Consider the following 25327-nt stretch of genomic DNA (forward strand, 5'->3'; position numbering starts at 1 on the left):
ACCCCTCACTCTTTCCGTGGTGAAATGCCTGTTGGGAAATGTAGTCCAAGTAAGTTTCCTGCTCATTGTAATTGGTACTCCTTCTGGACTTTCCTCTCCAGAAGCCTCCGCGGCGTAGCGGAAGGCGGAACCTGCCCTCGGGCTTTTAGCGGTCTCCGGAGTGCGTGTTCGAATCTCTGCCGTGGAAAGGGACAGGCTGCGGATGCGGGCAAGGCCGCCACCGTATCTTTTCTTTCGTCTTCCTTCCTCCTGCTCTGCTTGCTTACTTGCTGTTCTCTAGTCGGGATATCCAGAGCTGCTATGGCGAGGAGCCTGGGCGCCCACAGCCCCCATAGCGGCGAGAGGCTGATATAAGTATCTGTGTGAACCCTCCGAGCCAGAAGCACCGGCGAAGGTTGGGTGGGGTTCTGCTCTGCCTTATCATCAGAGAGATCGAGTGAGTCCCTATCGCAAAGCACCCAAGGACATGTCTGTGCCCCACTAATAAATCCCATGGATAAGGTTTGGCCACAACCCCTTAAAAGGGTGTGTGTGTCATTGTCCATTGTTAGTCCTAATTAGAGTAGACCCCATTGAAATGAATGGAACAAGGTAACATGGATATAACTCTGCTTACAGAAAGAGGCACTTGAGCTCTTATTGCTCCTACAGAGGGGGGCTGCTTAGATGTTTATGTTCATGTCCATCCTTGAGGGAGCTTACAGATTTCCTGAACAGTTGTGTGTTTTGATGGCGGGCGGTGGGAGTGCTCTTTCAAACGTGCTCCTGGTTCTCAGGGTGAAGGGTTATTGTTGTGAGTCTGTCCTAGAGATGGAGTTGTGGCAGATGTGAGGTGGTGTATTCCCTTTAGAGGTATTTTCTATGCTGGGTATTCCTTAGCTGCTTTGAAACAAAAAAACCTTGTGGACATCTTTGTGTGAAAGGACCTGAATTTTCAAGTCTGTACTTCTTGGTAGTTGCTCTTTTTCCCTTGGCTGTGATGAGGATCAGTATAGATCACGGAAGAAAACCAACATTTCTCCTGCTGCTTTTGCAGGCACTCCTCTCCTGCTGGGATTTCTTTCTAGCCAAGGATTCCTCCTAGGTTACAAATTGGCAGCCAGTGAATTGCTAAAAGCATCTTTTTGCCAACAACATGGATTGGAACACACAGCTCAGCTCAATATTGACTGAAACAGACAGCAACATGGCCAAAATTAAGGCAAGTTCAGCTTCAGAGCAACATATAGACCTGTGTCCTCCACCCCCCCCCCTCCCAGTGTTGAAGAAAGGCCTTTGGTCATTGAATAAGACTGTTAAAGATGCTGTTGATACTTGTTCACGTCATAGGTGTGTTTTGTGAGGGGCAAGTACATTATTGATAGTTTCCAAGAATCCGGTTTTAGTAAATTTCAAGAATCTGCTGAAATTTTTGGTCCTAATTTTTAAAGATGACTATTAATTTTTTACTGTTCCTTCTGGAGTGACAGCTTGGTAGGTTGAGAATGTGGTAAAAGGGGTATAATGAGTCAGAAAACACCTTAAACCATGGCTTTAACCACAGTGGTTAAGCCAGAAAGTTAGGCTGTGTTCAGAAGACACTTTAAACCATGGCTTTAACCACGGTGAATAAAGCAAAAAGCCTTATTCACCATGGTTAAAGCCATGGTTTAAGGTGTCTTCTGAACACGGCCTGGCTTTCTGGCTTAACCACCATGGTTTAAGAAGGTGTCTTCTGAATGGGCCCAAAAGTTGAGATTAATAGGAATCTTTTGGACAAGCATTGAATTCAGATTTAAGGGTCCTTGAGAATAACTGGGCTCCTTATAATAATGGTTTTCAAAACTAAAATGGTTACCATATCATCTCTCCTCAAGTTTAACTATGTTGTCTTCTTTTAAACTTTTTTCTTAGGCATTTTACTCTTGCAATCTTTGCTGAACTACTTAAGCTTTGTCCAGTTTGTGGCTGGACTTGGAGCATATAAGACAAAACTGACTCCCATATGTCACACATTCTTGAAGGGGGGTGCTTTGAAATGACATGGAATTATTCCAGTTTGTCTCTCCCTATCAGTCGCATGTGTGTTGGCCTGAATAACCGGCATGAGACATAGCAAAGAATTACCATGTATCCTCTGAAGCAGCTATTTCATTCTGACAACAAACTTAAGCTCAATCTGGAGAAGACATAAGTGATGCTGTTAGGTTTGTCACACTGAAATAGCTGGGTGGAAGAGGGAAATGCCTCTTCTAGGCAGGTTTTTGCTCTCTTTGAAAGATCAGGCTTGGCACTTAGGGGAAATTCTGGACTTGGCCTTGTTCTAGTGATGGCTGGCAGGATTCGATACACTCAGTTGCCGTGCTCACTGTGGAGACTGGGGCACTGCCCTCTGGTGAGCATGATGAGCAGTCAGCCACATAGGACCATACGAAGAAAATCCCTTCTTGGCTAGTCTTTCTTTCTCTGGAGCAGGAAAGGTGCAGGGAAAGTTGGATGCTGCTGCTTGAAGGTGCTTGAAATGCCTACATGCAGTGGCATTCAACTAGCTGCTCCCCTTCTAACCTTTCCTGACAGGAACGGTTGACAGAGAAGGGGATGATGCACACCAGTGCTCAGGTTGCCTCCGACCAGCATCCTGCAACTGGCCGCTCTCCCATTGGCCTTTCCCTTTGGGCAAGGTGAGCAGAGGAGCAGGGTGTTGGGGCACCTCTGACCAGCATTGTGCAACCTGGCACTCTCCTGCTGGCCTTTCTGTTGGCAAAGGCTAGTGCTGGTGTGGGGGAGGCATTGGGAGAGTTTGACTGCAGACCCCTGGCTGTGGCCCAAAGTGTCTTTTACCAGTTAGTATGCCAGCTGTGCCCTGTTCTGGCAAATAAACCTAGTTGCTGTTATCCATGCCTTGGTAACCTCGAGTGTAGACCATTGCAGTGCTTTGTAAACATGGCTACTCATGGAGGTGGTTGGGAACTCACTCGTCTCTGAATTGTATTTTATATGGGACCTATATTGAAACAAATTTTGCTGAATTTCTGCCAATTCAAGATACAGGTTTTAATCTATAAAGCCTTAAATCGTGTGGGACTGGGATATATGAGGAAAAGCTGCATCCCCAATGAATTTTCCTGAAGTTAAAAAATATTAGTGGAACCCTGCTTCAAGCTCCATTTCATAAGGAGGCCAGACATGTCTCCAGGAAGAAGCAGGGCTTCTTGGTTGCCACACTGGAGCTATGAAATTAGCTTCTAAGAGCTGTTTGTTTGACTCCCCCTCTCATGGCATTCTGGAAACAGGTAAAAACCACCCACTCCAATTTTCATTTTATTATATTGCATTCTGCTTTTGGAAATTAGCTCTACTGTGTGGTTTTCTGCCAGGAAACTGTTTAGTCTGTAGGTTTCTTGTTTTGCCTGTGTGATTTTAAGATGTTTGTTTTGACTATTTTGTACACCACTTTGAGAGCGACAGCTAAAAAGCAGTTTTGACAGCTTGTAAATAAAGGATGTTGGAAATGTTGCTTTAGTCTTCATTCAGCCAAGCGATCAAGTGACAGTTTCTGTAATTGTGTGGGAAACATGGCATTTTACGACCGTGCTCGCTTGCTCAGACTGTGTATGTTACATATATTACATACAAGTTATGTTACTGTTGCCTGCCCATTGAAGGCAGTACAATATGAGAGCATTTTGTCTTGCCAGTTGCTCTCCAAGTGTTTATATGGAACAAGCTAAGCTGCTTTTGATGCAAAGTGGTTACAATATTTATTTATTTGTTACATTTATATACTGCCCCATAGCCGAAGCTCTCTGGGCGGTTTACAAAAGTGCTTCAAGTTAGTTTCCAAAGAGAGTATCTGGAATTTTTTATAACTTAACATCATCTTGCTTCTATTACAGCAGCGTCTGAACCCAGCCAGCAGTTCTTCCAAAGGTAAGGATGAGTGGTTGTATTATGTAATTCTAAAGCACTTGCCGCAGAAGAAAAATCTCTCTAATGCCTTGAATTTCTGAATTACAAGATTAGAACATCTCTCTGGGTAGAAATCCGGTGGGGCAGCTGTCTGCTGTTTCAGATGTGTGCAGATCCTGAGAGCCAAGAATAGGGAAAGGCCATGACTGTCATCACGTGCTTCTGAACACTCTGCGGCATCATTTCGCTGGCTGCTATTACAAACTGAATGTTAAGCTAGATAGACCAGGAGTAGGGAATATGTTGCCTTCATGCTTTTGTTGGACTACAACTCTTACCTCTGATTACCAGATCTGGCCGTCTTTGATCAGATGGTTGGGGCTGATGGGCATTGTAGTCCCACAGCATCTGGAGGGCCACAGATTCACTCCCCCTGAAGATAGACCTCACTCTGGTCCAGCAAGGCAATTCTTAATGTTTGTTGAACCTGCTGAATGATTTTGTCTCTGAATCTCAGTCACATCTACCCCCTCTGTTTGCTATTTTTTTCAACTCATACGAGTTGCCACCCATCTCAAATGAGGTGAGACGGGTAGATGCTAAAGAGAGGGACTTTTTGGTGGTGGCACTCCAGTTGTGGAATACCTTCCCCAGAGAGGTTCACCAAGCATCTTGTGATCTTTTGGGCACCAGGTGAAGACCTTTTTATTTTCCCAGGTTGTTTAGTTCTTCAGTTTGTTTTTGACTGTGTGTTGTGCTTTAAGATTTTTTTTCTGTTGCTGGTTTTTATTTTAGTTTTATTCTGTTTTAAACTTTCAAAGGTTTTATATTATGCTTATCATGTTTCATTCTAGTGTTTTAATTTTGTGAACCACCCAGAGAGCTTTGGCTATTGGGTGGTATAGAAATATAATAAATAAATATAGCAGATATAAACTCTAGGCTTTGCTTTTAAAACTGGAATGTAATCTTTCTTTTTTATCAGTTAGTTATAAAAGTATCTAACAAATCCCTGCCTGCAGGCTCACAATCTTTTTTAAAAAATGAAACCGGGAAGCGAGAAGAATTTGGAAGGAGTTGAAGAAAAAGAGTTAAAAGGTTACAAGAATTAATCTAGGAGTAGGAAAGAGACAAAGTCAAATAGGATGAGATAGAAATGCAAGAGAGAATGTAAGTTTTTAATTTCTTAAAAGTGGGGCAAAGAGGAGGCCAGCTGGATATTTAAATAGAAAGTGTTCTCCACATAAGGGGCAACATGAGTGAGAGTGCACAGACACAAGAAAAAGCACAAAAAAGTGGATTAAATGGAGACTGGGGGAACTAGAGAGAAACATTGTAGACAGATAAGGGGGAAACCGTGAAGAGTTGTAAATATTAAAAGTAGAATTCAGAAGGACGCCAATACATTTCAGTTAAGAGTCAGGGACGCCAGCAAACAGAATCTTACAGTAGTCACCACAGAGACAGAAGGGGCATCTGGATAAAGGTTTTAATAAACTCACTAGATAAAAAGGGGTGGATTTTAGAAGTATTAGCAAACGAACAAACATTAATTAAAATGCTGATGTGAGCCCAAAAAAGAGGATAATAATAAAAAGGATCAAAGGTGATGCTCAGACTCTTAATTGGCTGAGAAGATTGATCTGACATCCAAGCAGATATAGGAAATATTAGTTCGAACAGAGAGATTAAAGGAACAGAAAGATAGTTGGATATAATCAATGCAACTGACCTTTGCATTGAGCAGTTATTGAGTGCAGAATGCAGCTGGCCAAGGCGCTCTGACCGCATAACGTCTATGTTGCACCAGCTGCCCAATTCAAAGTGCTGGTTTTGCCCTTTAGAGCCCTAAATGATGAGGGACCAAATTACTTGAAGAACCGCCTTCACCCATATCAGCCTGCCTGCACTTTAAGATCAGAGAGAGAGAGGCCTTTCTCATTTGCCCACCTGTGAGGGCAATTAGGTGGGTGTCCGCACGGGAGAGGGCTTTCTCTGCAGTGCCCCCAAATCTCTGGAACAAACTTCCATTAGAGGTCTGCCATGCACCTTCCTTGCAGGCTTTTAAAAAGGCCTTAAAATATTTTATTTTACCATGGCCTTCACATGATGAGTGTTTTTATTGCTGTTATTGTTGTTATTGATGCTATTGTTGTTCCTGCTGATTTTATTGTTGGTTTTATTGTTTTAATTGCTGTTTTGTTTTGTTTTTAAATTCAACCAACATCTTGTTTATTTATTTTTTAATTTTTTTTAATAATTACAATAATAACGATAAAGAACAAAGAAAAAAACTACTTAATACAATAATCTAATAATAACAATAATAACCATCATAAAAATGATAATAATAAAAGGTGCAACCCACCCCCTGGGACCATTATTCTCCACTCCAAAATTGTAACACATCTTGTGACAGTTTACACCCTTTCCCTTTTCCTAATACAAATTTAACAAATGGTTTCCAAATCTCCTCAAAATCATTCCGCTTTAATATTCCTTTCTTAACTTTCATACACCCCGTTAGCCTATCATTAATAGCAATATCCCAGACTTCTTTATACCATTCTTCTATTTTATATTCTCTTTGTTCTTTCCAATTCCTAGCAATTATCAGTCTAGCTGCTGTTAGTAAATTAGTTATTAATTCTTTACTATTTTGCATACATTGGACCCCTTCATATATTGATAACAATGCTATCTTTGGGCCTATTTCTACCTTCCATCTCATTATTTCATTTATTTCTTTAAATACCATTTGCCAAAACTTCTGAATATTTTTACAATCCCACCACATATGAAAATACGTACCTATTTCCTGACACCCTCTCCAACAATTTACTGAATATTTCTTATCTATCTGGTGTAATCTTACTGGTGTTAAATACCACCTCCATACTAATTTGTAGTAGTGTTCTTTTATTCTTGTCGATGTGAGAATGAGAATTACTATGTTAAACGTCAAGGTTTAGGAACAGTGTTAAAAAGACGGAGAATAGACGCTTTAGAGACCAGAGATAAAGTGGATATTATATTCTTACAAGAAACACATCAAGTTAAAGAAGGAGATAACGAACTTAAATTGAGGTAGGCAACCACGTATGAAAAAGCATATGGATCATCAAAGTCTAGGGGTGTAGCGGTTATAATCTCGAAGAAATGTGGTTTTAATGTGTTACAAGTAAAGAAGGATACAAAGGGAAGATTTATAATAATTCAAGGAGAAGTGGGCCGAGAAAAGTACACATTGGTGAATATATACGCCCCGAATGAGAATCAAGTGGAGTTTTACGAACAAGTGTTTAGAGAAATGGGGGGCCTGCAAAATGGATCAACAATAATGGCTGGAGATTTTAATATGGTTTTAGATAAAAAGGAAGATAAGTTGAAGCCTACAGCACAAGAAAAACGTAAAAATATTACAGGGTTATATAAAATTATGGAAAGAAATGAGATGCAAGACGTGTGGAGGTGGATTAAGGGGCATGAGTTAAAGTACACATACTTTTCCTCAGCTCGCAATATTTCTAGAATAGATTACATTTTTGTATCAAAGAGTTTAGTGTCGAAATTAATAAATACAGAAATAGGGATAATCAAAGTTACGGATCATGTTTTAGTTAATGTAGATATTGAAATACAGAAGGATTACAGGGATGCTAGAAGATGGAGATTAGATAACAGATTACTTAATAGGGGGGAAATTGTGAAGAAAATTGAGAAAGAAATGGAGGATATTTGGGCAATCAATGACACAGGACAATGTACCCAAGCAATATTATGGGATTCGATGAAAGCAGTTGCTAGAGGGATTTGTATTAGGGAGACATATAGGATGAGGAGACAACAAGAAGAGAAAGCAAAGGAATTAGAGAAGGAGCACTCATATGTGCAGCTGCAGGCAAAGAGGAAGGAATGGGAGGAAAGGAACACTGAGGAAATACAAAAGAACTTGCTATATTTAAAAAGAGAATTTTTTGAACATAGTAATAAGAGTTCTAAATGGCTGGCCAGATCTGTGCAATCAAAGAAGAGTAGGAACTTAATTGGAGTAATTAAGGATAAAGCGGGGAAGAATTGTAATTTGATGAAAGAAAAGTTAGAATTTTTCAAAAATTTTATCAGGAATTGTATACATCGAAGAGTAAATTGGGAAAAAATTGAGGAATATATAAAGGAACACTGGAAAATAAAGCTACAGGATGAAGATAGAAAGGAGATGGATTGAATAGTGACGGACAAGGAAATAGAGGAGGTTATTGATGGGCTAAAAGGGGGGAAGTCACCAGGATTAAATGGATTGGGATGAGAATATTATAAAAAATGTAAAAGAATGTTGATACCTAAGTTAGTAGTGTTATATAATAGGGTATAAGAAGGGGAAGTGATCCCACCATCATGGGAACAATCATTGATAGTGTTAATACCAAAACCAGAGAAAGACCCGACAGATCCTGGGTCGTATAGGCCCATCTCGTTATTGAATCAAGACGCAGAAATATTGACAGCAATTATGGCTAAAAGGATGAATAAGTTTATAGCTAATTATATCGAAAGGGACCAGTGCGGGTTTGTAGCAGGAAGACAGATGTCTAATTTAATTGGAAGGGTACTTAATACAATAGATATAATTGGGAGAAATAAATTTATAGCGGGGTTGATAGCCTTAGATATTTTTAAAGCCTTTGATTGCGTGGAATGGCCAGTGCTAAAAATGATAATAGAAAGATTGGGATTTGGTGAGAGATTTAAAGGTATGATAAACAAGTTATATCAAAAAAATAGTGCATGGGTACAGGTAAATGATAGGTTGACAGAACGAATTTTCCTAACCCGAGGTACACGGCAAGGATGTCCCCTCTCCCCGATTTTATTTGCATTAGTAATAGAAACATTGGCAATAATAATTAGAAAAGATGAAAGTATCAGAGGAATAGGAAGTAGAGAGAAAACCAAAATAAGTTTCTTTGTGGATGATACTTTATTAACTATAGAGGAGCCTTTGGAGAGAATGGAAAGGGTTAAACAACATCTGAAGGAGTTTGGAGGAATGACAGGGATACAGATTAATTGGCCTAAATCATAAATGACGTTATTTAACTATAATAAGGAACTGATACAGGAGGGGATAAGTAGAAATGTAAAGATTAAAGTGAGGAGGTTTATTAAATATCTGGGAGTATATATAACTGAGGATTTAAAGGATCTGGGAGAGAAAATTTTTGAAGGGCTGAAACAGGAGATCAAGAAAAAAATGGAAGAGCTTAGGAAAATAAGATTGTCATGGTTTGGAAGAATAGCAATTATAAAAATGAAGATCATACCAAAGATTAATTTTTTGTTTAGAATGTTACCAATTAAAGTGTCGGAGGCAGAAGTGAAATATTGGCAAACGGTAGTTAATAATTATGTTAATGGGGATAAGAAAGCAAGGATCAATAAGAAGATATGGTATGAATCTCCAAAAGTGGGAGGATTGGGTCTCCCTAATATAAAGTGGTATTACATTGCAAATCAATTAAGATATGTGATAGAGGGGATGATAGGAAATAAAGATTTGGAATGGTTAGAATAGGAGACGCAAGAGAAGAAGTGTAGGTTGGAGAACTTTCTTTTTTTATAATTTAAAAAAAAAAATGGGGGGAATAGAGAACCCCCTGATGAAAAATATAACAGAGGTTTGGGCCAAATATAAAGAAAAATTAATGCCAAAGATATCTCCCCTAATGCCAGTGGTGATGAGGGGGGATTTCCCAGAGAATTTGAAGAAAGAATTGGAGAAAGATTTAAGAGAAAAGGGAATAAATAAATTAAAAGATTGGATGAAGGAAATGGATAAAGACAAAATAAAAGAGTTAGTAAGAGAGAGGCGAAATGCTTGGATGGAGGCACCACAACTAGAACAATGGACAAAAAAGTGGAAAGAGGAAAATATAGAGTGTAGAGAGTGTACAGAAATGGAAAGGTTGATTTTACAAAGAGAAAACAAGACTGGAAAGTTAGTTGGTAGGGGTATAATGAGTGTGGTGTATAAGATACTAATGAGCATGGAAAAACAACAAGAACATATTAAAATGATATGGGACCAAGATATGGTAGGACAGTTAAGTGGTCAAGAGTGGGGGAAGATATGGAGTCAACGTATATTAATTGCTGTTTTATTGATTTTGATATTTTATGTATTTTATTGTAAGCTGCCTTGTGAGGACTTTGCCCTGAAAGGCAACCAAGAAATGTTTTAAATAAATAAATTATTTGCAGTTGGGCTAAATAAAGTATCAAGCCAATTCTAGACGGTTTTCATGCTTTGCAGATTGGCCAGTTTTGTTGCTTTCTATCCCCACAGCTGATTTGTTTCTAGACAGAATAAATACCGAAACTGCTCTTCCAAGTGAGCCACAGAGTGGACCATCACCCCTGCATTTCACATGTGAAGCTCACCCATGCTGCAGAATGGCCACCGACGAGCTCTCAGCCATCAGCAAGCAACTGCATTCACAAGCCCAGGTAATCAAGACTGCAGTGACATGCAGCCTTTCTGCTATGAGGTGGAGAACATGTTTATGTTCATAACTGGGTGCATACACGCACTCTTCCCTCGTAAACACTTTTGTGAAGGGATTGTCTGTACCTTGGAGGCTTCTAAATTAATGAATGGGAGCTTTAATTAATTAATTCAGCAAAACCATATGCAAAGTGTTGCACATAAGAGATGTCATGAAATAGATAATTGGACTTAAAGCAGATAGACCTGGGTTCCAAGTCGCTGTTTAGCCATGAAGCTCACTGTGTGACCTTGGACTTGTTACTGCGTCTCAGTTTAGCCCACTTCACAGAATTGTTGTGAGGACAAAATAGAGGGAAATCCCATCATTTGAATGAAATTCCGGTCAGGATGGGGTGGGGTGCTCACAGAGAACTATGCACATCTTCAAACCAATTCTTTGGTTCAGCTTAGCTTTATTGGGCTGCTTACATTTCAGCTAAGGTTTTGAGAGCCCTTTGTTAGGTGAAATTGACTGTTACCAGGTTTTGGGTTCTCCTCTTTCTCATTAGGTCATAGAGTCCCTCACTCAGGCAGTACATCGGCTGAAACAGGAGAAGGAACTGCAGCAGCGGAGTATCAGTCACCTAGAAGGTATGAGAGATTTTCCCTGTTTGGCAATTGCTCTTCCAAAGGTGCCCTCGTTTCTTGATCGCCTGGTGTCGTTAAAACAAAGGTTTGCTTGTAAACCCTAAAAAAAAACCAGTTTATTTTATTTAGAACACTATGGCCTGGTTCAGACAACATGCTAAACCATGCTGCTTAACCACAGAATGGTTAACGGAATGCATTACCCTTACTGCATTCCATTAACCATTTTGTGGTTAAGCAGCGCATGGTATGGCGTGTTGTCTGAACAGGCCTTAAAATGCTTAAGGCATCTTAACAGCTATGGTTTAAGAAACACATAGTCTAAAACCACAAGATGGGGTTGAGGAATAGATCAGGAAACTGTAGATAAAACCTCAAACCAGGGACTTTTAATCGTCAACAGTTTGACAGGCAAAACGTCTATCAGCGAGGGAAACAAGGCAAGCCTCCCTCAAAAGGGGGTTCCATAGTCTAGATGCAACTACAGAGGAGGCATCCCAGCCAAACCTGATCCATATGTTGCAGGGGGTGCAAAGGAGAGCCTCTTCAGATGCTAATGAGTGAGCAGGCTCATATGGGAGATGATCTTCTAGATATTCTGGTCCTAATCCACTTAGGGCTTTAAAGGTAATAACCAACAAACCAAACAAAAATTCACTGACGATGTTGAAGATTCTCCCTTTCCTTCTCAAACATTAAATTGGCTTGTCAGTACAGCAATTTACTTCTTTCTTTGAATTCTCCAAGCAGCTTCTCTAAACCAGGCCTGTACAACATAAGGCCTGTGGGTCAGTTGTGGCTCCAAGGGGGAATTCAAAGTATCTCCTGTTTACTGTCATTCCCCACCTCTTTGTAGGAATGTCTATGGCCTATCAAAGTAATAAAAAATAGAAGCTGGAGTGGGAGAAGGCCTGCCTATGTCTGCATTCCTCCTCTCCCTGAATTAATAATAATAATAATATTTCTTACCCACCTCTCCCTTTGGATTTAATTGAGAGGCACATGGTGAAGTTTGTACCAGTTTTTTCTAGTCTGTTGTGGTTAGCCAGCTACTATGCACAGATTTCATCACTAGTGTGAATTGCTAGGGGAATGAAATGCTGGGCGAAGAAAGGCCTTGTGGGTCATTGTCACTGAGCTCCATAAAGGGAAGTAGAAAAAAGGAGAGGCGGGAAAGGAGTCATGGAGCAAAACTGACTGAAAGAAGAAAAAGGGAGAACTGAGAAATGGTGATTCAGAGAGACCTATGAAAGTGCAGAGGGAAGAGAGGAGGAAAGGGAGGGGAATGCCCAGACTTGTGTGGAATACTTGAGATTTGTGTGGACAGGGAACTGATGCCAGAAAAGGGTTAATCAGAAAGGAGACTCTAAAAACAACATTATAGCAGCTAAGATCAGAAGGGACTATAGGCTACGCGGGGCATGGGGTGGGAGAGATAGAGTGGCTAAAAGAAGTGGGATAATGTAGGCTCTAGCTGGGAATTCAGAGCCCTGAGAAAACTATGGATGATGGAGAAAGGAAAAGGCAAGGAAAAAGTAGGAGTAAGGGCAAAGCTGTACATAGGGCCCCTAGACAGGAGGGCCTGTGTACTGTTGGCAAGCAAGGGACTGTGGGTCAGGAAGCCTAGGAGCCATAGGGATGCCAGGTCTGGAATCTAGACCCTGTGAGAAAGCAGTGTCACTGCAGTGTTGTGTACCAGCAACCATAAGAGGGCACTGAGTACCAAAAAACAGGGGGTGGGATGTTAAATTCAACATACTTATTTGATCTAATCATCCACAGGTTCCTACCTATTTGTATTGTGTTTTGATTTATGCCTTTGGGCACTAGATGAATTTTTATAATTGCAGATAGCCTCCTGCTTTTCTAATAGCTCTGTGGAGGTGCACATATATACATGTAATACATTCTAATGTGCATTCCATACCTTTACAGAGTGTTCCATATGAAAAAGGCTACCTAAGTATCTGGATTCTTACCCTTCCTATCCGAAGCCATATGGCCTTTAAGTCTGTTGGCACTGGGGTATAGAACCCATATCTATGTCTCACTTTTGCTAGCAACCTCTGGAGGCTTCCTCATTCCTGGTGCCTAAACTGGCTCTGCAGTACCCAAATGGAGACAAATGTTTCCTGTTGCGCAGTTAATGGAGTTCCTTGCACCAATAAAGCATCTGCATCAAGGCCACCGTTATATCCCCACCATTGTCTGTTGCAGCAGTCAAGGGGAGTCCTGCTGGCTAATATTTTTCTCCTGTCCTGCTTATCGCTGCAGAAGAGGTAGACCGACTGCAGCACAATTCCCGCGGTGCCTTGGAATCGGTGCTGGGACTCAGGATGGAAGGGTTGAAGAGTGAGCTCCGTAGCCTTCATCAACAAGTGTTTCAACAATCAGATGGCGACTGCACTCCTGATTTGTTTTCCAGCCCTGGTATCAAGCAAGATATGCTGGAGAGGTCAGCATTTGGGTTAGCAAACCAAAGCAACTTGGCTTTATCCACAACTGAGATTAGTGATGGATAGGGCAAAACAGTGCATTTCCAGGTGCCATCCACAAAATATGTTTGGTGTAATAATTTTGGGTTCATAGAATGTAATTCAGAGTCTAAGCACATTTTCAAAGGCTTGAATATATTTGGCCTCTGCTAAGTCCCTTGAATGGGGTTGTTCTGTTGGGGAAAATTAGGTTCCCCACCGCCCCTGCTAATCACCGCATGCTTATAGTAAATCATGTTTCCTACCTGGCTGCCTGTAGGCTATAAATGAGTGAATTTACCTTTTTCCACTCATTTCTAACCTATGGAGATCCAGCTAGGAGTACTGACGATCTCTAGTCTACCATTTCTCTACACCTCAAATTGGCAAAGGACTAGTTTGCTGCATTTCCATCAGTATTCATATCTTAAAACATTCACTGAATTTCCAAGGGACTTTGCAGCTGGTCCAGAGAAGTGATCCCTGTTGTCCTGTTGCTCATGCTCCTGCTTTCCCCCCTTATTCCAGTAAAAAAGTCCTGTGGCAAGAGTACGAGTGCATCAGAAGGGAGCTAGAGCAGCTGAAACATAAACTTGGCAAGTACTGCTTCGCGCTCCTGCACCCCTAGCCTCTACTTTAATAACTATTAGAGTAAAGACCACTTTCCCTGTGACCTTAGTAGGGAAGAGGGGAGGATGCATGCAGTTGAGAAAATGATATGGCTTATTGCATCTTTTAGATCGACAAGAGGAAGATCTGTTCAATCAAGTGTCAGCAACCCATGAGATTAAGAGAACTCAAAGTCGATACTGTCAGGTATAACGTTGGGAAGTTTACTTTTTGCTACCCATTAAGTTAGTGTCAGCAGTGCTAGATTGAACACAGAGGGGGATGCAGCTCCTACCCAGGATGCCAGTAATCTTCATTAGACAGACAAGAGAGTCGGAGATGACTAGTGATCCACAAGCTTGGTGATACTCACACATAAGTGGTTCAAAATGTCATGGCCCATCCTCTACTCCGCTCGCCCAAGTGCCCTTCCTCTCTTGGTGATCGTTCATATAACTATAGAAAGGGTGCTGCATTAGAGCTGCTGTTAGTCTTAGTGTACATTTTTCTTCTTACGGCTTTAACAGCAGGAGAGCACCGGTGTGTGTGTGTGTGTGAGCAGGCCAACAGACTCCAGAGCTGCTGGGTGGTGGGCGTGTTGCATTCACCAAAGCAGTCCTGCATTTCTTCAACTGCCTAAACATAATGCGCTGTCAGAGCAGCTGCACTTGTGGCCTCCTCTTAAGGCTGGAATATAGTCATTCTAATGCTGTCCTGCATTTCCCTAGCCTGAGAAATGTAGCACAGTGCTATGACAGTGGGAGTGCGGATACAAATAACATTTGCCATTTCACTTTTGTGTCCAGGCGCTTGCTAACCTCTGCGAGGAAGTACATGAGTGGGAAACCGTATGGTTGTACTTAAAAGAACAAAACCCAAACCATAGAAACTCCCCTTCTTATATGATTGTATGGGAATATGCTCATTTTATCTTTAAAAACAAAATCAAACACACACTTAGATTGAAGACCACAGTTGTCTATGTTCTTTCTTGTTCCCAGATGCTGGAAGATCTGATGAACACTCATACAACTCAGACTCGGGATTTGGATAAAGCTCGGAATGAGACCCAGAGCACCCAGCAGGAACTCAGCCACGTCAAGTAGGGAAATGTGTGAGACTCCTTGTGTGCTGCAGTGGGCAAGTGTGCAGGTGGCTCTGTAGGACTGAGATGTTCATGATTGCTAGATTAGAATTCCTGTTCTTCTCATTTGAAAGGGGGGTGAGGGTGGGGGGGAAGTCTCAACTTGGTGGCTAGAGGCAACTGCCCACAAGAGGGCCCCCTATTCACAGTGTTTGCCAAAAGAGGCAGGCAGAAACCTTCCTGTAAAGGTCCTGTATAAGGTTGACCTTTTGCTGTTACCACATCCACTCAGTGAATTGTGTGCTCTTGCTGCTGCTTAGAAAGGGATGACTAGTAAAATGAATTGCCTGCCTGCCTGCAGCTTCTCACAGACATGCTGCTTTAAATTCCTGCTGTCTCCACTCTTTTCCTGTCTCATCCCACTTCCATTAAATGGGGCATTTGCTTTCTTGCCCTGTTGTTTTGCGCCCTTTGCCTTTAACCATAGCTTACCTGGATCTCCCTCCTAGAATTAATCACTTAGGGATGAAAGAGCCTTCCGTTCTAGCAATTATCATCACCCAGGTTCAGAAAACCTGGAGTAAGTCAGTTGTATGATATTGGTTTGAATCTACAGGAACAAATACTGTTGTTCTTCTCTGTAGCTCTTTATTCCTCTGTGTTCCTCTCAAATCCATAAATGATTCTAAGTGAGCAACACCAGAGAAACATTTGAGATATGCCATAATTCTGGCATTACATCTGTTCTTGCAATAATGCCAGCTTTTCTGTCACTAGCCAATCATGGCTTGCTTTCCATTACTTCATCAGTCGCTGTACTGTTTATGTCCCTATCTATGGGCACTTTAGGACATTAATTACCTTTCTTGTGTTGTACATAATTGAATTGCACAGAGCTGTTATGAACTTAACTAAGTCTCTCAGATGGTCTGCCATGCAAGAATTCATGTTTCAACTTGTATGTATTCCTTCCCTCGGAACTAATTGCTGCTATGGTTTGTTTGTTTGTTTTTAATCAGATCTGCAGTTACTGACCTAAAAGAACAGGTGAAAAGTCTCCACTTGGAGGACAGGCTGAATGCTATGACATTTAAGGAAGAATGCATTCATATGAGTAAGGGCCAATTCTTATTTTATTGACTTAAACCACCCAATAAGCAAAATTCATGGGTGGTGTACAATGCATTAAAAACAAATCTCAAAACAAAAATAAGAATAGTCCAGATTAAAACAAGCAGCAAAGAAGAAACCATTTTAGCATGTAAAACCAAATTAAAACTAGCAACAGAGTAAAATACTAAAAGCTCTAAAAACAGTTCTTAAAATACCTGGGGGAATAAAATGGTCTTCACATGGCCCAGAAAGATCACAATGTAGATGCCAGGTGAGCCTCTTTGGGGAACATTTCAGAAATGATAGCACCACTGAAAAGGCTATCTGCCTTGCTCCTTTTTGGGGAGTACCTGGGGGAGATGTTCAGGTAACATGGCCCCAAGCTATTTAGGGCTTTAAAGGTTAAAATCAGCGGTGTGAATTGGGCCCAGAAATGGCATGGCAGTCAGTGCAGATGGCATAATATGATCACATTGGCCAGGCCCAGTTAGAACACTACATAGAGGTAATCTCTGATTAGGAAAAAGGGTGCATGTGATCGCATGTGAAGTGTGACAATGCTGTTTATTTTGCTGAAATCTGTCAGTATTTCCTGTAAAATAAACGCTGAGGTATGCGAAAGAGTGCTTGCTTTTTACAACACAGATCTTTTGTAGAAAAAAAAACATTGCATGTAAAATGGCCCTCAACCTGCTAGTTTTGGTTCACTAGAACTTTTTTGAGTGATCCTACTGTACCATCACTCTGGCTTCTCTTTCCCTTCAGCTGGGAATAATAATCTGCATGTGTAAAAGAGAGAGATGCTCAGAGAAGTGCTTCACATTTCCAAATTATGTAGCTAACACACATAATATAGTTGGGTTGGAGAACCTCTTCAGCCCAAGGGAGGAATTCAGTTTCAGAGAAGCTCTCAGGGAGTGCATTCCACTAGTGGGTGGAGCCAAAGGCAAAGGGGGTGGAGCCAAAAATATAAAAAAACACTAGCTTCAAGTTTTTTCTGCTAGTAAGCAAGCTGTAGGAGAAGGGTGGGGGTGGGGCAGCACAAAATCCAGAAACCACCAAATGATCAATGGTTGGGGGGAAGGGGGCGGGTTCAGGTCAATTTATATTTTCCCTTGGAGGGGCAACTGGTGGCATGCTGGAGAGAGCAGAGTGAAGAGGGTGGGACCCTCTGGGGAACCCTGGGAGGGGCTGGATTTGGCCCCTGCCCTGAGGTTCCCCACTTCTGTGTTAGAGGACATGAACAAGGCACGCTCACCAAGAACATACAGAAGAGGAGCCGTACACGCCTGTCGGTCTCTTTTTTATGTTTAAGGAAACAATACAAATTGTCATTACAGTGTGCTTGTACTGTTCATTGAATCTCCTACTGGATCCTCGGCTTCAGACAGTCAAAGGGGCAGCTTTTCAGTTGTTTACTAATGGTAAACATTTCTTGTGGAAACTGAACCTTGAATTGCTGTGAGCTGCTGTTCTTCCTAATCGGTTTGGGTGTTTTGTTTTCCTAGAAAAAAACAAAGGATTGTTGCATGAAGATGCCTTGTTCTTTCTCAGTGATGATTCAGTCTCCGAGTTCAGTCTCACAGATGTCAGCTCAGATGAACTCTTCAGTGAACCAGAGATCGCACAACTTGCTGGTGAGCCCAGGTGTAACCGGCACACTCTGAAATATTTATTGAAACCCTTGCTTGGTTTCTCTGGGGCCATGAGGTTTCTGTCTACATTTTTACTTGAGTTTCTGTTTTGAATTATATCTATGATTATGTCTAGCCAGGAAGAGGATGGGGCTGATACAGAAAAGGCTTCTCTGCAATGTTTGCTTTTCCTTTTCCCTGGAACTTCCAGGGCCTGTATTGCATCATGCTGAGGAACCCCCATTTTGGGGAATAAAGGGATTAACATTCTCTTCAGGGGAATTCACGTCCTATTTCATTAAGATGCTTAAGATTCTTGTGAACAGTGCCTGGGGGCTGGGTCTCTTAAACCTCTTTGCATGTTGCTCTTTTTCTACACTAATCCCGATGACTCAGTCATTCCTAATGAAGCTGCTGCAATTCAGCTTCTGTGTAGATCTGTTTTGGGACTCTCAAGATCTTTTCTAGGACCTTTCCTAGAGCTGTAGCCCTCTGCAACTTCACTGGCTCCATTTGCCCAAAGATCTTGTAGTCTAACTCATGCCTATGACATGAGTTGAATAAACTCTTGCATTTTGTTAGGGAAAACTGGCTCTTCTGAAAGACTTGAAAAATGTGTCTGTCTGACATCACTTGTAATAAACTTACTGCACCTTGCGAGTATATTGACTACATTGACTTCAGGAGGTGATGCTGCATGGTGGTGATTACGTGTAATCAGGATCAGAGGAGTGGGCTAACTACTCTGTCTTGTACTTGTAGATGACAAGATTTCCATACCAAGCTTGGAGTTGGAGGAGAGTTCCCTTGGAGGGGCAACTGGTGGCATGCTGGAGAGAGCAGAGCTCAGCACGGAGTTGTCCACCAGTCTGCCCGAGCTCAACCTGAGTGACCTTTAAAGCTTCACCGAAGGACTGCCTCATTCTTTCTAATGAGGAAAAAAATTAAAGAGGAGAAACATATGGACTGCTCTTCTGCATGCTGAGCTGCTTTTTGTACAGATTCAAAATTAGGTAGGAGGGACAGTGTTACCTCAGCCTGTGACCCGTGTGAAGTTAGCACATCAGAGTAGGAGGTGCAGGCCCAAAACCCTTCAAGAGGACTGTGTCTGTTTTGTTCAGAGGCTTCCAACATACCTTCTGGAAAGGAACAGTTGTATTGCTAGTCTGTGTGTGTGTGTGTGTGTGTGTGTGTGTGTGTGTGTTGGAACATATTGGCTTCCTTCTAGGAGCTGGTCATTCCCAACTCTCCTATTGTTTAATTCGTCTGTAACCCAATATTGAGGCTGAGCTGCAAGACAAAACATTCTGGAAATTAATCCAGCTTAGACCACATTCTGTTAATCTGTTCCACTGTGCTTATCCACACAAGAACATCTGGCTCTCCTGTTTTAGCACTGCTAAGGTAAAACCAGATGTGAAGGTGAACACTCCATTGAGGAAGATAGGAACATATAATGGGCTGTATCCAATGTTAGTCCTGCTTAGAGTAGACCCATTGAAATTAATAGTACTTAAGTTGGACTAATTTTGGATACAACCCATTATGTTGCCCTTATTGAGCCAGTCATTGACATGCTTGCTATGATTGGATGTATTTTACTGCCCTGGGGTGGGGAAGGTGAGACATCCTGGGAGAGCACAACCTGTGACCATCTTTCCATCTGGGAACAGGAAGGGATATCTGGAAAATGCTGTGGGCATCGTAAGTTTCCTTGCCCTTTGAGCTGCTGGTGTTTGAACAGGGGTGAACTATGGTCTCCAGTGCCAGATATGTGTTTACCTTAGTAATGGTGCAGTTAATTTTTGTGGATTTTGGTTTAGGTGGGAAAGTAAAATATAGCTCAGTGCACTCATCTGTGTTCTTTTAATCTGGCCTTGGATCCTTTTCAGTGAATGGCAGAGGTAGAAACCCAAGAGTCTTGCTTGCCATCTTGATTTCATTAGGAAGATATTTTTTCAGCCAAGCTAGATGTGTATGTAGAATGAGGCCCATCAGCCACTTACTAGCCAAGATGGTCAAATATAGCCACAAACTACATATTATAGGTAATACATATAGTGAAGTCCTGATTATTTTATTTTTTAAAAAAAGCAGCTGTGTACGTTGCAGCAAGGAGCTGCTTAATTCTTTCCCTGCCAGCAAACTTTAATTTTTTAAAAAAAGCTCCCCTAGCTGCTTTTCCCCCTTTTGGTGTTCTAGATGTCAGAAATCTTATCTAGAAGCCCATGGAGGACAATATTGAATGGAAGAGCAATTAATGCGGGTGGGAAGGCATTAACCAGCCCCTATTCCACAACACCTGTCCCATAGCATGACAACCCATACTCAAGGTTGAGTGTGGGTTATTCTAGAACCATGGGTTGTTATTGAACAGTGGTTTGTTGTGTTATGTGAACCCAGCTGTGCTGACAAACCATGGGTTAACCAGAAACGACCCACAAAAAGAACTCAGAGTTTGTTGTTGGGTTGTATACTGTGGGTGGTTCATGGTTAACAAACTGGTTTGTTAGCACAGCTGGGTTCACACAACACAACAACCCACAGTTCAACAATAACAACCCTCAGTCAACCCATACTCAACCCTGTGTGATCCCAACCATCGTTTCATTGCATCTAGTTGTGCATCGAGTGTCATTTGCCCCATGGAGTAGCCTGTTGCTGGAGCCTAACTGCGGCGTTTAGCGCATCAGGATGAGAGTTGCAGCAGGGTTTAAACTGACTGTTGGCTTGGGCTTCTCTCATGCCTCTGTGGTAAACAGGATTCCTGTTATAGCCCACAGCAATGAAAAAGAATAGTAGATAAATAAACTAGTTGAGCAAGGGCTGTGCTGTCTATTTTGCTGCCCCAGAATTCCTCGTTACAAAGAAGGTCTCCAGGTCTGGACCTGGTGATTCCTTATTATTAAGAACTGAAGTTAAACGACAGGCCTGGATGATTCGTTCAGTGTAAAACCCCTTTCCTGTACACTGTTTCTGAGACAGCAGGTCAGTGCTATCAGGAGACGAGATAAAGCTGACTGAGAATTGCAGCTGTTTCAACTGCTTCTTTCTCCCTTCTCAAGTCCCAAATTGGAAGTTCAGGCTATTAAAATAGACATGGAGTCCCCAATTTTATTTTGAATAATGTAACAGCCCCTGGACTTCTTGTGTGTGACACATCAACACATTGAACAAAGCTCCCCCGTAACAGCTAGGGAAGTCTGTGTTAAAAGGAGAATCCCTCTAAGAACGGCCTACAGGAGGGAGCATGTCCAATTTCAGGGTGAAAGCACTTCAGAAAGAAAAAGGATTAAAGGCAGGGGGAGGAAAGGGAGGGGAGTTTGCCCGCAGGGGATTAAATCAACAGATGCTCCATTATAGTTCAAAGAGCGCTGGCAAGCAATGGTTGCTTCTAGAGCTTATTAGTTCTACGCTGCTCCTAACACACTGGCTTGTTTTTAGGGCTGGGGAAGTACAGGCTGGAAAGTCTGAATTCATGACCTCTGGATGGAACAGTTTGTCATAAAGAATAACTGACTGTATTCCTGGGATAAATCCTGTGTTTAACTTTTGAACGTTGCTCAGTTCTAGAACTGATCTATATTGGGTTTTGTTTTTGTACGGAATTTAAGCTTTTTTTAAAATAAATGGGAAGGGGCTGAAGAGAAATATATATAAAAACATAACCAAATTTGTTTTGTATTTTGAGTTTGTTCTGATTGAGTCTGCACCGTGATCAGTCATTGGCTGGTGGTCCCACATAGATCCATCCTCCGATTGGAGTCCACCAGGGGAAGAGCCTTCAGTGTGGTGGTTCCTCTCCTGTGGAATTCCCTGCCTCTGGAGGTCAGGCAGGCGCCAACTTTGTACTCCTTTCGGCGCCTCCTGAAAACATTATTCCAGGAAACCTTTCCTTAACGTCCAGCCATGAGTCACTGTTTTTGCTTCTTTTAAAATCTATTTTAAGTGTTTTATTCTGTTTTTATTTTCATTTTATCTTGTACATCGCTCCGAAATTTTCAATGGGGAGTAGTATATAAATATTTTAAATAAATAAATAAATTGCAGGGATTATTCATACTGCCCAAAGTAGTACTACACGTACCTTCAAGTAGTACTACTAGTACCTTCAGTGGTAGTAGAACTTCTACCATGCTATAAAGGTAATGTTTCTACTTACTGCAAGACAAAACGTCTTTAGCACATATCAGGACAGAGGAGACATTCTGGCAATTCAGGACGGAGGAACGGCATAGGAGTGATGTCTTTCTGGGAGACAGCTTGTGCCTAGGCTTTTTCTCTCACTCACTGTTGCCCCAAACCTTAGTTATAGTCTGTAAGTGCAGCCTTCTGTTGAGAGAACTAGAATATGATGCTAACTTGGCTCCTGAGCTGTTACACTGTTGAAACAAGATCACTGCTGGTAAAGGGAGAAACACAAGTTCACTGGGGAATTTGACTAGAAGCCGTGTCCCCTTAATACACTAGGAGTAAGCAATACTAAACATGTTGAACAGTTTAACTCTAAAAGAACTAGCCAAGGAAAGCCTGAAAGGCACATCTGAATTTCTCTTTCATGCATGCAGCAGGCAGATTTCTCTCTTGTTTAGGATGTTTTGTTACTGAGGCTATGATGGGGTGGGAATGGAGCTTTCCATACAGCTAGTGACCTTTTAATCATCTATAAAAATAACTCAGATTTGAATATGTGTATCAGCTTGAAATAAAACCCTGTGGCTGCTTCTATTACGTGATGTCATAACAATAACCTTGCTCTTATGTAATGCCATGAGGTTAAGCAGCCTAGATTCCAGTGCTTTGGCTTGCGTTCATCTGAACGTGAACCGCAAAACAGTAATAGAAACTGGAGGAGAGTAACCCGTGCTCATGTGGTATCAAGGCCTTCCAGCTCAATGATTTAAGTTCGCCCTTCAAATGACTAATAATGAAGAGCATTCTCCCCCAGGCACAACAGTACATTGCCCTCTAAATTACCTTTTTAAGACATTTGCAAACAACTTCATAGTTCGATCTTCCCCTCTGCAAATGCTTTTGTAAACTCCACGTTTTACTTTTGGAAAGCAACATTTTAGCGGCTCGCAGGATAAATAGCCCTTTTATTTTGGCTTCCTGTAAATACAGCTAGCTTAATTACAGAAGCAGGGCAAGTAGCTGCTTGGGGTGGTGAGATTTACAGGGATAGTGAAGAAATGGTTCACTGTCTGAGAGAAGTGACAGAGGATCCCTTGTAATATGATGGAAGATGCCTGGGCACAAAACATAGATTGCTCATGGTACTCACTTGACTAAACAAAATGTCTCTGCATAACCCCGGGCTGTACACTTCCCCAGCCTGGTGGCCTCCCACCCAGCATGTGTGCATCTAGAAATGTCCATATATAATGGCCTGGCTGGCTAGGGATGCTACAACCTGTAGTCCAGCACATCTGGAGGGCTCCAGGTTGGGGAAGGCTGCACTGAAACACTGCAACAGTTGATGAGAGCTACTTCACCCATGTATGACAAACATTTGCTGCCCTGTGTACATAAACCATGAGCCATAGCTCCTGGTTCCCTGCTGCATGGACCTGAATAATGCATGTAGCAAATGTCTTTTCTTAATGACTGGTTCACACATAACTACCCACAGATAAAAGACGAAGGGTTGTTGAAAAGATGAATGGGAGTGGATGTGCATGCCGATTCTCAGTTTAACCATGGGTTCCAACTCTGTGTTGTCTAGCAATGTAGAGTTCTGGGTTTGGACAGCATGATGAATAACCTTGTTTATCTCCGGGGCAGGCAGACAGGAACAAGCATGCACACCCCTCTCCCATTTGGCTTGCCAACAACCCAGGGTTATTAACTCTGTGGACCCGGGCCACTTTATATGACATTTCTAGATGCATACATAGAAGACGTAGAATGGAAGGGGCCCTTTGTAACTAGAGCTTTGAGATGGCCATAATTAGCCTTGCAGTTACTTCTTTTTTTGCCCTTCCTTTAAAGAGTGCACAGTTCTCCCCACCACTGCCTCTCCCAATTTTACTGTAACAGTAACCCTTCAAGATGTGTTTGGCTTGCAGAGACTGTGACTAAGACCAAGATCACAGTGTAGAGATTGGAACAAGGGCTCCCTAGTCCTAATCTGGTACTAGTCTTAACCACTACAGCATGCTGGCTCTTGTTGATGGAGCCACTGTGCCCTCTGGGTGTACCATTTCCACTTGCCTTGCTGCTGCTAGCTCAGAGTAATGAAAGAGCAGCTTTCCTGATAGCTTTCCTCTCCCTCCCCTCATAGTCTATATCTTACTTTCCAAACAAAACTTTCCAACAAACATTTGAGGGCCACGGATTTCTGCTCCGAGAAAGCAAATCCCAGTTCTGGCTGGCTTTGTTACCTGCCATCTTCTGTGTAAATATTCCCTCTATTCTGTTGCTTTACCACAGACACATGGATGCATACTCCTGAGGGAAGTGGCTTGTTTTCAGCAGGTCTGATTTCTTTTTATCTGAATTTGTGCCCCACTTTTTTTTTAGCTTCAAAGGTAACCACTGAAATTGATTTTTAGCCTTTTGCTAATGAATGTAATTATGCTTGAGCCTGGAATTAATTTTAAAAAAACCCACTAACCCAGAGGAACTCCTCAAAGGCTTCTGCTGCCTTCAAAGGGACATATAAGGAACTGGCACCTTGCCCACTGTGGCGCTGTCAAACAGACTCCTTGTTGTGCAGTGAAACCTCAAATACCCTTTTGGGCTAGGCCCCAGGGAAGTTGCAGCACTAAAACCCACTCAGCTGCAAACTAGAAGTATGCAGTTTTGCAGGAGAAGCAGAAATACCCTCCTATACAAACCTGCCTGGGAATTCCACTGGGTTGTATACTGCTTGCAGAGTTGTATACCCTCCTCTCTTGTCTCCCCTCAGGGGTCAGGTGGCTGGGTATGAGAGGGCAGTCAGTGTCAGAAAATAGCCTCCCTGCAGAAGTATGCCTAGACCTTTCATTCCTGCAGTCAAGTGGACTTCCTGTGTAGTGGTTATTTGAAGATCAGGGCTATAACCCTCGACACACATTTATATTGGGCTGAGCCCTATTGATCTCAGTGGGACTTAAGCAGATGTATAGGAGCAGGTGTCAATACTTCCCTACTAACATCTTTCAGACTTGTGTGGATCTGGTCATCTAGATTTGTCTGATTATGGCTGCTTCAACCCTACTCATTTTCTAGATCAATTTTCAAGGGGATTTTTTTACCCTGAACCATGTCACCTCTTAAAGGCTTCCAGCTGCATGCTTAAAACTGTTTCTGCAAGCCAGGGGTGGAGAACCTTTCATTTTTAGCAGTCTATTAACCAACAGGAAAAGTCCATTGAAGGTTGGAGCTGGTGGTGAGCAGAGCCCGTCCC

The 25327-nt window shown here is 42.0% G+C and overlaps 1 protein-coding gene across 1 annotated transcript; it reads left to right on the forward strand.

Annotated features, from left to right (window-relative positions):
• Positions 1–148: 148 nt before the first annotated feature.
• Positions 149–20237, forward strand: LOC134407772 (uncharacterized). Its single transcript, XM_063139714.1, has 12 exons — positions 149–436; positions 1037–1201; positions 3876–3909; positions 10235–10395; positions 10945–11026; positions 13298–13478; positions 14026–14093; positions 14237–14313; positions 15108–15208; positions 16210–16304; positions 17812–17940; positions 18700–20237. The coding sequence occupies exons 2-12, from the start codon at positions 1136–1138 to the stop codon at positions 18834–18836; spliced, it is 1131 nt and encodes a 376-aa protein (XP_062995784.1). The 5' UTR covers positions 149–436; positions 1037–1135; the 3' UTR covers positions 18837–20237.
• The last annotated feature ends 5090 nt before the right edge of the window (positions 20238–25327 follow it).

This window comes from Elgaria multicarinata, chromosome 1, assembly GCF_023053635.1.
Source record: "Elgaria multicarinata webbii isolate HBS135686 ecotype San Diego chromosome 1, rElgMul1.1.pri, whole genome shotgun sequence".
NCBI lineage: Eukaryota > Metazoa > Chordata > Lepidosauria > Squamata > Anguidae > Elgaria > Elgaria multicarinata.

Bases quoted from the DNA above. Each gene is read 5' to 3' on its own strand.
- LOC134407772 (XM_063139714.1), top strand. From the start codon at position 1,136: ATGGATTGGAACACACAGCTCAGCTCAATATTGACTGAAACAGACAGC. The intron at 3,910-10,234 runs GTAAGGATGAGT...CTATCCCCACAG, and splicing joins AGCCAGCAGTTCTTCCAAAG to CTGATTTGTTTCTAGACAGA. The intron at 10,396-10,944 runs GTAATCAAGACT...CTTTCTCATTAG, and splicing joins AACTGCATTCACAAGCCCAG to GTCATAGAGTCCCTCACTCA.